Raw genomic sequence first — 12,998 nt, 5'->3', positions numbered from 1 at the left:
ACAAGCCCACTTATGGTGTACTGCAAAAGTCAAGTCAAGTCAAGTTTATTCGTCACATACACATACGAGATGTGCAGTGAAATGGAAAGTGGCAATGCTCGCGGACTTTGTGCAAAACGACAAACAACCAAACAACCAAACAAACTACAAACGGCATGTAACGGCATATTCTGTTATAAATGAATCAGAATCACAACTGGTCATTCTGCCGTTGGAAGAATATCATGGAACTGGAAAGGGTGCAAAAAAGATTTATAAGTGATAGGAGTAGAATTAATCCATTCGGCCCATCAAGTCTACTCCGCCATTCAATCAAGGCTGATCTATCTCTTCCTTCTCACTCCATTCTCCTGCCTTCTCCCCATAACCTTTGACACCTGTACTAATCAAAAATCTATCTATCTCTGCTTTAAATATATCCACTAACTTGGCAGCACATTTCCTATGTTACAACAGTGACCACACTTCAAAAGTATTTGACTGGATATTTTGGGCTGCCCTAAAAAGCAAGAGAAAGGTACTACAGGAGTGAAATTATCTTATTTTCAGTATAATTTGCGATTGCACGTTCTGAGCATGTCCACTACCTTCAGACGCTGATCAAGCCCAGTCTAGTGATGTTCCCAACATCCAATCACTGGCTAAAGATGAACTTTGTGTTGATTTAATGTGAACACATTTGAGATATTATTGTGGGAGATTTTAAGTTTCAGTTTTTGTCTTTGTTTCTGCAGTGCTCGGTGACCTGTGGGGAAGGTGTGCATGTACGCAACGTGGTGTGTCTGAACAATACCAACATGACTTGCAGTCCTGAGATGAAGCCGGCCGCCAATAGACCCTGCCACTTGAAGCCTTGCCCTGTGCTCTGGCCAGGATTCACACTGCATGACTGGTCAGGAAGTGGAGCTTCCAGCAAGGAGCTGAACAATGAAGTGGGCTTCAATCTGAACTTTGGCCCTGGTGCTACAAACCAAGAGGAAAATTCCAATTTAATAGCTCACATTCCCAATCCCTATCCTTCCCATATCAATGCACAGACTCCACAGCCACTGCCCCCTGAAGGTAACAAGATAACCAACCACATCATTGAAGATGATTTCACCCTTGAGACCAGCAAGACTGAAGAATCAAAACCAAATGTATTTGTGGATGATTTCTATTACGATTATAACTTCATCAACTTCCATGAAGATCTTGACTATGATCCGGAAGACGAACTGCATTTTAGTGAAGAGGAGACTATGGAAGGGAACATGGAACATGAAGAAGAACATTTGGAAACTAATAACATCTTAAACAATGTTTGGGCGGAAGAACCTGATCAAAGTGAGGATAGGACCTCTGTTGAACGGCCGGGACCCGATGCATGGGAAAACATTCCTTTGGAGCCAGTGGGAAACAATCATGAGGAATTGGAGATAAATAATAATCAGATCACAACTGCTACCTCAAAAGCAAACTCAGTGGATATTCCGCATAATGAAGAATATGCTGCTGATAATCTCAGGGTTACACAGGCCACACCTAGTAGATTGTACACCGGTAGTGAAGATGGCGTTAAAGAACTGTACGAAGAAGACGAATTGCTTCCTGTCCAAAATACCACAACACATGACCTTAAGGAGGTTATTTATCCTGGTTCTTCACTGAGTGACGATCAGGGAACGGTTCTTGACACAGTAACAACGCGGACCGCTTATTATCACAACTCCTCAACATCACTCTTCCCTTCATCTTCACTTCGTATAAACATTCCCAGTGCTTCAGCCACAAGTGAACCCAAATGGAAGGAAAAGCATCGGGCAAAAGACCCAAACACTGAGGACCACAACCGGAGTGATCGTAACGGCAGCAGTACTGAGCTGGGCAGTCACTACGATCAACACGCTGATGGTTTTGGACAGTCTTCAGATTCTGATGAACGAGAAGGAAAGGTGCGATTGAAGGAGACCATGGATGGCAGAAAGGCAAACTCAGCGGAAGATGAGGAAGGAGCTGAGAAGGGTGAACCTGAGATTCTAAGTGTGACAGTCAGCAGTAGAGAGAAACTAACTGTTGATCACAGTTTCTCCACACAGCAAGAGGGCAAAGCTGAGACTCCAGTTGCTACCATGAACTACTGGGGAGACGTCACTTCTGTTACCAGCAGTGCAATTCTCACACCTCCCGTTCCCGATGCAAATGACAATCCTCCTTCAGAAGAGATACATTGGCCAATGTGGCAAGGATACACCAGGCCAAGCTTGTCAAATGGTTCTTTGGGATTCCCGGGAAAGGTTGAAACCTCTCCAGGAGATACATTTGCACCTGGTGTGTCTGACTATAGCACTGACGGAACAAATGTGCACTTTCAGCATGATCCTTCTTTGACAGAGGCTGAGATAATCTTCACACCAGTTACGACCACGTCTGCAGCATTGTTGTCACCTGAAGCAAGTCAACCACCAGCAGTGGGAGTACCTCCTGCAACTACTGCATTGCTGCCAGAACTGGACTCTCCATCGCAAGCTGCTGCCAAGGGGAACCAGAAGGACAATTTGCACTCAATTCATGCAACATCTTCCAGCCGTTTGTTTGTTCATATGGTGCCTTTAGATTCCACGTCTCCATTACCAGTGCATGTACACCAAGAGAGGACAGAGCCAGTAGATACCTCGCCACCAACGACAATAGAAGCCATCTCCCCCAGAACCGCTACCTCTCCTGCTGGCACTGTCCCTAGTCCTCACTTGCCAGTAACAGCCTCAGGAAGCCCCGCCTCAGATGCAAGTACACAGCAGATATTAGCAAATGATGCTACAGAGGCAGGTGGCACTGTGCTCCTGGGCTCTCCTGCCTGGAACAATGACTTGATGCCATTGCAGCAGGTTTCAACACCACTTTGGCCCAGCATCAACTCAAGAACTGATCTCCCAGGGTCTAGCACTGGAGACGAATCCGAGGAACACAAAGCTGAACCTGGTAACATTGATGCAAAAGATGCTGATGCAGGTATCAAGAACGGTTCCCTGAGCGATGTGGTGGTGAATAGGCCAGTGCCAGTCCCTGGATTCCATCTTCCAGGTCGTTCCAGGCACATCCCATCTCCAAGGACAATGCTGGATCGTCAGGCAACTCCAGCCATCTCCGTGAAGGAAGCAGCCACCAACACAGTCCCCGAAGCAAACCTGGAATCACTCGCCTACTGGGTGGTTGGAAACTGGAGTGAGGCAAGTCCTGGGTGTTAACTCATGTGGAAGCAATCTTCTAAAACATTTCTTTAATGTCAGGGAATAAGGAATGTAATAACAAGTAGCCATTCAGCCCTTCCATCCTATCCCATCGTTCACTGAGATCAGATTGAACTGTCCTCTAACTCTGCCACCTGCTTTCATGACATACCTTATGTCCTCTAACTTACAATATAGATAAAGACACAGAGATTGCAAGTGCTGGAATCTGAACCCCCAAATAAAAATCTCAGGCCCTTCAGTCCCAGCACCATCCTTGTGCACTTTTTCTGCACCTATCTTCTGCAATTATTACTTCCTATAACAAAGCGATGAGAACTGCTCACAATATTCCAAATGTGGTTTCACTGGTGTCTTGTAGAGCAGAAACATGACATTGTACCCAACTCTTGTATTCAATGTTCTGACTGATGAAAGTGTGCCAAAAGCCTCTTCATGTTAAATCTATGTCAAATGCCTATCTACCTGTGTTACCACTTTCATGGAGCTATGTACTTATACAAAGTCTCTCTGTTCTACTGGGCCTCCCCACTGACTGTGTAAGCCCTGCTCTGGTTTAACTTCACAACATTTTACACTTGTCCAAGTTAAATTCCACTTGTCTATCTTTGGCCCAATTTCCAAGTTCTAGAAGTTGTAATCTTCGACTTTACTGTCCACTATACCACCAATTGTGGTGTCATCTGCCAACATTTTAGCTATCTTTTGTACTACCTTTCTAGCCATAGATGCTGCCGCACCCGCTGAGTTTCTCCAGCATTTTTGTCTCCCTACAATCACAATACTGATTTGAAGGACAGGAGGGGAGTTCTTCCCAGTGTCTCATCCATTATCCACACTTCATTGCACGACAGTAAACATTTTCAGGCAGTCATCACATTGGTGTTAGTGGGTTCTTGCTTTGTGGAAATTAATTGCCGTGCACCTTACATCAGAAAAGTGAAAATTGGAAAAAGTTGAGAATTGCTCCATTTGCCTGGAGTCCATGTCATTGTTTCATTGTGCTGTGCAGTGTTCCACCACATGTGGTCTGGGGGCGATATGGAGAACGGTGCAGTGTAGCTCTGGTTCCGACGACGACTGCGACAGCACCAAGCGGCCAGTCCCAGCCCGGAGATGCTACATCCGTCCCTGCTCAGCATGGCGTGTCGGCAACTGGAGCAAGGTAAACCGCTGACTTCCCTGAATCACCTCCAGTATCCTGCCTCGGGGGGGGCTGTGAGGTATTTCATGACAGCTCTGTCAGCACTGAATAAAAACAGTGTTATGCTTCCTCTGGGATAGGCTGCTAGATTAGTTCATTGAGTTTTCAGTTTTAAAACAATAATGAACTTGCATTCTGAATGCAATAGTGTAGAAATATTCAGAGAGTTTACAGTGAATTAATGATCCTGGTGACAGCGAAAGCAATCTTTCAGCAATTTCTGGAGTGGCCACAGGTACAGTTAGTGCTGAGATCTATTAGATGGTGCCACATGGAGCACACTTTGCAACCATTTTAATCCACAATCTGTGAAACCTTCAGGTATTTAACTAAAAAAACCCTGTAAATATCATGTTTCAGAAGGAACTGCAGATGCTGGAAAATCGAAGGTACACAAAAATGCTGGAGAAACTCAGCGGGTGCAGCAGCATCTATGGAGCGAAGGAAATGGGTAACGTTTCGTGCCCAAGAGTTTCGGCCCGAAACATTGCCCATTTCCTTCGCTCCTTAGATGCTGCTGCACCCGCTGAGTTTCTCCAGCGATTTTGTGTACCTGTAAATGTTATGTTCTGTTAAAGGGTGTGTTCTAACGCTGTTCGATAGCAACAGTGCTCAGCAACTTCCCTGCCATGAAAAAATAATATCATCTCTCTGTGGATCGTCAGCCTTATTCATAGGTCCACGTGTTTTAAAGCAATAAAATCAAGTTGCACTTTAATTTGTACAGTGTTTGTTCTGCCACTGTAATTTCTACTTTGAATAGACACCAAATGCTGGAGTAACTAAGCTGGTCAGGCAGCATCTCTGGAGAAAAGAAGGTGATGTTTCAGGTCGAGACCCTTTTTCAGAGCCAGTTTGAGGAGGGTCTTGAACCGAAACATCACCTATTCCTTTTCTCCAAAGATGCTGCTTGACCCGCTGAGTTATTCCACCATTTTGTGTCTATCTTCAATGTAAATCACCATCTGCAGTTCCTTCCTACGCATTTCTACTTTAATGTTGGTTTGTTTATTGCAACTTGTGTATCATTCTCTGGAAACAGAGAAAAAAATAATGTTTCTTTTAAACTTCCTGCATTGTAATCTTTGTGAAATCTTTAACTGATGGGTGAGAATGTTGGATATTCCCAAGAGAACCTGGTATCAGGAAAGATGATATTCGTGTCACAGGAATTGCTGCAGCCAGCCCTCTTCGAGGCAGCCTTGAAGCAAACGGGAGCAAACTATGAGCTATTGTGAGCCATTGTGCTTAGCTATTTCTAATGATTTATTTTTTATTCCACTGCACTGTAACATCAACAGTTGTGCTAAAAATCCTTAGTATTGGTATTTATTATTGCCACATGCACCGAGATATTGTGAAAAACCTGACAGTTAGGAAAATTTGTCCATAAACCATCCACTGCACTAATCCACAATCACATACGAGCAAGCGGAATCCTCTTCTCCACTTCTGTTAAGAAAGTTGGAGTGAATAAATGAAAACCTGTTTCTGCCAATGGTTTGCACTGGTAACAGGAATATGAGCAACATTAGATAGAAGATGTTACTCCTTGATCTGTGCAGCGGAAAGGCACTGATAAAACAAATTCAAGACTGTCTTCCATACAGGAACTAGACAAAGACTTGTGAAGGGAAGTGGGATGAACTGGAGAGCACTTTCAGAGAGTGCTGGCACAGATGGGAGAATAGACCCTTAAGGGCCTGACCCACTGTACGAGATAATTCAAGAGTTCTCCCGAGTTTCCCTTGATTCGAACTCGGAACACGGTAATAGCCGTTTGTAGGTACTTGGGGACTCTCGTAGACACTCTCCACACTGTTGAAAAAACTTCACGAGCTCACCGTGTTTCACGAGTACCTGCCATTAACGTTACGAGCTGCTAAGAGACGTCCTGAGCTCCGATGTACCTGCTACGTACATTCTATGTACTTACCACGAGTTTGATTTTTTTTTTTAAATTGGGGAGATCTTGGGTAAACTAGTATAGTTTACAAACCAGTATCATTTGGTCTAAATCCAGCTACAAAGCTTTTGTACTAAAAATATACTAAATTTATAAAATTATAAATATTTTTAATACTAAATTTATACTAAATCCAGCTACAAACCTTTCAGAGATGATTCCAATGCTCACAGCTTTAACTATGATGTGCACGCTGACACACCTTCCATTGGTTCCCTCAGTGCTCGAAGAACTGTGGGGGTGGGGTGAAGATGCGAGACGTCCTGTGTATTGACACCAGGGACAGAAGACCCCTGCGACCCTTCCACTGCCAGCCCGTCCTCCACAAGCCCCCAACCAGCCTCGCGTGCAACTCCAAGCTTTGCATGAACTGGTACATGTCATCATGGGGAGAGGTAAGTCAACATCAAAGGGGTCTTTTCGGGACAAAGACAGGCAGCGTGAGATCAGAATTTGTGAAAAATAATTGACTGTATCTTTCGGGGATGCCAGACTTCCAGGATTATCCTAGGAATTAAGTTTTAGAAACATAGACATAGAAACAGAAATTAGGTGCAGGAGTAGGCCATTCGACCCTTCGAGCCTGCACCGCCATTCAATATGATCATGACTGATCATCCAACTCAGTATCCCGTACCTGCCTTCTCTCCATACCCCCTGATCACCTTAGCCACAAGGGCCACATCTAACTCCCTCTTAAATATAGCCAATGAACTGGCCTCAACTACCCTCTGTGGCAGAGAGTTCCAGAGATTCACCACTCTCTGTGTGAAAAAAGTTCTTCTCATCTCGGTTTTAAAGGATTTCCCCCTTATCCTTAAGCTGTGACCCCTTGTCCTGGGCTTCCCTAACATCGGGAACAATCTTCCTACATCTAGCCTGTACAACCCCTTAAGAATTTTGTAAGTTTCTATAAGATCCCCTCTCAATCTCCTAAATTCTAGAGAGTATACACCAAGTCTATCCAGTCTTTCTTCATAAGACAGTCCTGACAGAAGGAATCAGACTGGTGAACCGTCTCTGCACTCCCTCTATGGCAATAATGTCCTTCCTCAGATTTGGAGACCAAAACTGTACGCAATACTCCAGGTGTGGTCTCACCAAGACCCTGTACGACTGCAGTAGTACTTCCCTACTCCTATACTCAAATCCTTTTGCAATGAAAGCTAACATACCATTCGCTTTCTTTACTGCCTGCTGCACCTGCATGCCTACCTTCAATGACTGGTGTACCATGACACCCAGGTCTCGCTGCATCTCCCCCTTTCCCAATCGGCCACCATTTAGATAATAGTCTGCTTTCCCGTTTTTGCCACCAAAATGGATAACCTCACATTTATCCACATTATACTGCATCTGCCAAACATTTGCCCACTCACCCAGCCTATCCAAGTCACCTTGCAGTCTCCTAGCATCCTCCTCACAGCTAACACTGCCCCCCAGCTTAGTGTCATCCGCAAACTTGGAGATATTGCCTTCAATTCCCTCATCCAGATCATTAATATATATTGTAAATAGCTGGGGTCCCAGCACTGAGCCTTGCGGTACCCCACTAGTCACTGCCTGCCATTGTGAAAAGGACCCGTTTACTCCTACTCTTTGCTTCCTGTTTCCCAGCCAGTTCTCTATCCACATCAATACTGAACCCCCAATGCCGTGTGCTTTAAGTTTGTATACTAATCTCTTATGTGGGACCTTGTCGAAAGCCTTCTGGAAGTCGAGATACACCACATCCACTGGTTCTCCCCTATCCACGCTACTAGTTTAATCTTCAAGAAACTGCAATCTGTTTACTTTAGTTTATAGTCAATTGCACAGAGGTACAGTGAAAAGCTCTTGTTGCGTGCTAACTAGTCAGCGGAAAGACAATACATGATTACAATCGAGCCGTCCACAGTGTACAGATACATGGTAATGAGAACAATGGAACATCGCTAGAAGATTGAAGAAATTATTAACATGTAGAAATGTTAATCATTTGTTTCTCTTCAACATTGAGTACTTGAAAATCCTTTCTCTGGAATTAAACATGATGTTAACCTTTAGGTCGTCCCTACATCAGGAGCAACCAGATAACACTATAGCCTGAGCAACACTCCCTTTGCAGGGGGTATGGACCGTGTTGCCTTGTGTGTGACCATTGCTCACCAATTCCACAATAATCGGGTCTTCTGGAGGGAGATACCCACAAGATAATTTACTTCCTGGGATAAATAGTTCTATTGTATTGTATACAGTAAGTCCTTTATTACCCTTTCATGCCCTGGGCTTGCTGGGGCCATCAGTTCTTCACCATACCTTGACCTCCAACCTGATCGGCCAATCTGTTGACCCTGTGATTTACTACCCAAGACCCTGATCTCCATTGCCCACTTTCTGCTCACCCGCTCGCTCTATGAACAGGTGGTTGTTGTGGTCCCTCTTCCCATCTCAGCAATTCCATTGCTCCCCCTATTGTCAACCACGGCAGCACCGGGCTCCCACCCAGGGCCGCCGCAGAGGTTCGAACCGCCCTACATCTGGACACTATTGCTGCCCCCACTTCCACTTCTCCAAACTCAGCACCAGAACAGAGCCCCAGAAGCAACACGTCTTTGACCTGCATATGCCCAACACCCCTTACATTTGCAGCCAACTTCCTACATGAACCAACGTTTAATGGCCTGATTCCCTTTGAATATTAGGATTTAACAATCCAGAAAAGTCACCAGAAAGAAGGAAAGACTGACATTGCATGCAAGGGTCTATACATGTTCCAGTTAGCCGTGGGAGGAATTTAGTAGTGGCATGTACATGTGACAAAGTCTCCTGGAATAAATCCATCTAGATTTGCCAGATCCATTGTGGCTACATGTGACCCCAAATGTCACCTTGGTTGAGCAAGTGAAGAGAAGTGAATGATGTTAGTGACGGCTCTTGCCCACCTCAAATTGATCTCAAGTCCAGTGGCCCTGGATGTACGTCCATGCCAGAGCAGACGATTCCTACACAAGAGAGATATGGTCCATGTTTATTTTACTGGCAACCAGTTCCCGTTTTAATTTTTATTCTGCAACAGATATGAGCTCTTGTCTCCGGATCAATAGCCCAGATCTCTAGAATATTAAACTGATAATTGAAATGATAATATAACAGGGGGGAACAGATAGCAGAGTGGAGATGTCTTTGAGCCATAGCAGGAGGGGCTTCTGAGGTCTGAATTACGACACAGGTTGAAGAAAATGTTGAAGTGAAAGATTCGTGTTTTTATATTTACGGATGAACAGTTCAGTATTTGAGGCTTGCTCTGTTTCATGCAGTGCTCAGCGGCCTGTGATGGAGGAGTACAGGAGAGGCTGGTCATCTGCCCAGAATTTGGCCACTGTGATGAGATGTTGCGCATGAACAACACCAGGGAGTGCAACGTCCAGCCCTGTACCAAGTGGATGAAGGGCTCCTGGGGACTGGTGAGCTCACACCTTCTCTACACCCGTGGAGATAACCTTTTCGGTACAGATTCAACGGTGTCCAAGAGGCCTGGCTGACCCTTCTCCACCTCAGTAGTTTGTGAACAGTAGTACATCTGCAGGGATCCCGTGGATAATTGTGATTCATTAGTGATATATGCTCATGACCTGCAACGCCATAATTCATGGCCAATTCCTATTTGGCCTTGAGAAGGTGCAGTCTTTCGTTTAGTATGGAGATATAGCATGGAAACAGGCCCTTTAGCCCACCGAGTCCACACTGACCATCAACCTCCCATTCACACTAGTTCTATGTCATTTATTACACTTTCACATCCATTCCCTGCACACCAGGGGCAATTTACAGAGACCAATTAACCTGTGTAGGAAAGAACTACCGATGCTGGTTTAAACCGAAGGTAGACACCAAATGCTGGAGTAACTCAGCGGGACAGGCAGCATCTCTGGAGAGAAGGAATGTGTGATGTTTCGAGTCGAGATCCTTCTAACCTGTAAACCTGCATGTCTTTGGGACGTGGGAGAAAACCAGAGCACCCGGAGGAAACCCATGCGGTTACAAGGGAATGTGCAAACTCCACACAGACAGCACCCAAAGTCAGGGTTGAACTCGGGTCCCTGGCGCTGTTCGGCAGCAGCTCTACCAGCTGCATCAGTACAGTGATAGATTCCCAGAACTTAGACCCAGCAATGATGAAAAGAAGGAGTGCTATAGTTCCAAGTCAGAATGGGATTAGAGTTGGAGGAGAACCTGCAGATGAGGATGTTCCCATGTACTGACTACCATCGTTCTTCTTGGTGGTAGAGGTTATCCATCGTTAGTTTTGGGAGGTGCCTTGCAGAATCACTTTGGCGATTTGGTACAATTGTGGATGATGCCCACTGAAGCTAGATGCATTGGACTGTGAGAGAGTGAGTGTCGGGTGGGTCTTCTGTCCGAATTACAGTCGGGTGCGGCTGAACTGTGATCTCTGCTTCTGTCCTACAACAGTGCACTGCGACCTGTGGCGGAGGGATACAGCGGCGTCTGGTGAAGTGCATCAACATGGTGACGGGGCAGGCGGAGGAAGACAGTAGCCGATGTGACCACGAGCCTTGGCCAGAAAACACCCAGAAGTGTAACCTGCAAGAGTGCAACACCACCCGCCACGGTGAGTCCTTGCCTGATACAGTGAGGATCTAGCTTTATACAATGCAATACATTCAATGAAGCACTTCTTAAATTGTCGTCACTGTATTCCAATCAAATTATGCATGGCAAGTTCCCATAAACAATGTATATAGGAAAACATTGCCCAAGAAATCTTGGGAGAACCCCTTTTCTACTCTTTAAAATTGCACTTTGGGGCCTTTGTGTCCACTAAGAGCAGATCAGCATCACATTTGAAAGACGTTGGCAGCACATATACTCTAGGCATCAGTGGTGGAGTGGAAGAGTGGTAGAGTCATACAGCACAGGTAGTAGCGCCTTCAGCCCACCACGTCCATGGCAACCAGCAAGAATCCACGAGGGAATGTCGGAACCAATAGTCCGGGTTTGGTCCGAACTGGGATGTCTGGAACCGGAGTTGGAATCCACGAGGAATCCACATCAAGAATCCATGCAGCACCAATCCCATTCCCAACAACTTGATCAGTGGCCTACACTATAGTATGCTGTTGTCCTGGTGGGATTCAAACCACCAGCCTTCTGACGAGGAGCAAGTGAGAGAAATACTCACCGGGTTTCAGCTGATGTTGGGCACACGGCACGAAATATTGCAACTGCTCAGTGCTGACCGCTGTTCAAAAGGCCAAATGCTCATTCCCACTCCCAGACCTGTATTAACACAGAGGTCAACACATTGCCTGTAAAATGTGCAGCAAATGTAAAATCAGTGCATGCTGATAACGTTGAATCTCAAATGAAATTCCAGTTCAAGTCTGTGTTCCATCTGCTGTGTAATATAAGTGTTTGGTGGGTTTAGTGTAATCGTTTGAAAATATTTTATCTCTCAGCATTCGCCCCCCTCACTTGATTATAGGTGCATTTTTTTAACCAAAGTATTTCCTTACTTATGCCACATGATCTTATTTTTATGGAGAGAGAAATATTGATTGATCTGGTCATTGGCCGATCCAAGTTACACCCCATCCTGATTTGGAAATATTTAAATGTTCATTCTGGACCTGTCATTGCAGACTAATAGGGCAGGATGAACTTTGGTGGAATGTGCATCAGAAAGAGACCACCTCTGTTTCTGCCTCCATCTCTCCGTCTCTCTCTCTCTCTCTCTCTCTCTCTGCCTGTCTATCTCTGCTTCTCTGTCTCTATCTCTCTCTCTCTCTCTCTCTCTTCTCTCTCTCTCTCTCTTTCCCTCTCTCTCTCTCTCTCTCTCTCTCTCTCTCTCTCTTTCTCTCTCTCTCTCCCTCCCCAAACCAGCATTGCCCTCTCTCTCTCTCTCTTGCTCTCTATTCCTTCTTGCCTCATCTCTTCCTTCGTCAGAACATTGTTTGTGGTTAGTAAATCAATATATAAATGAGAATTAAATAAACAAGCCTTTGTCTGCCTCATGACAACCAGCTCCCACCACAACTAATTCCAGGAAGCACCCCAGGCCTTGTGCTGCCAGTTGTAAATCAGACTGTGAGGTATATTTGAAAAGAGCTCTATGCCAACGGACAGGGAGATGGAATATTACCCCAGGCGAGCTTTTTTTAGGTAAACAAAACACACAAAGCCATTTGAAATAACCGGAGATTCAGCATCTAATTGTCCAGTCTCTTGCTGCAGAGAAATGAATTTGTTCAAGAAAAAACAACATGGAAAAGAGAACAACCAGGGTCTAGAGTGGCCTCAGGACATTTGGTCACTTCAGAATGGAGGGAAGTGTGTGTGGGCTTGGAAAGGCAGCGGTGAAGGATGGAAGTCATAAATACTTGGAGTTTAAAAAAATGCATGATTTGAATAGAGTGGAGGTGGACAGGAACTAACTTGGTACAATCTTCAAAAGCAAAACACTAAGTGTTGGAAGTAACTCAGCAGGTCAGGCAGCAGCTGTGCCTGAGGGAAAGGGCAGGCTACGTTCCGTGACTGGGCTGGGAACCTGTTTCAGACCCATCATCAACAGACTAGATGTGTGATGATGCCTGAC

The 12,998-nt window shown here is 45.2% G+C and overlaps 1 protein-coding gene across 1 annotated transcript in view; it reads left to right on the top strand.

The window, feature by feature from the left end:
* The window catches only part of LOC129712722 (A disintegrin and metalloproteinase with thrombospondin motifs 7-like), a 112,117-nt gene that overhangs the window by 79,783 nt on the left and 19,336 nt on the right, over positions 1-12,998 (top strand). Inside the window, 5 exon segments of the mRNA XM_055661387.1 lie at positions 735-3,209; positions 4,243-4,395; positions 6,622-6,795; positions 9,700-9,846; positions 10,856-11,015. Coding sequence (XP_055517362.1) covers positions 735-3,209; positions 4,243-4,395; positions 6,622-6,795; positions 9,700-9,846; positions 10,856-11,015 — 3,109 coding nt within the window.

This window comes from Leucoraja erinacea, chromosome 33, assembly GCF_028641065.1.
Source record: "Leucoraja erinacea ecotype New England chromosome 33, Leri_hhj_1, whole genome shotgun sequence".
Lineage (NCBI taxonomy): Eukaryota > Metazoa > Chordata > Chondrichthyes > Rajiformes > Rajidae > Leucoraja > Leucoraja erinaceus.
The sequence above is the reverse complement of the archived record's forward strand: the minus strand, read 5'-3'. Positions and strand labels throughout refer to the sequence as shown.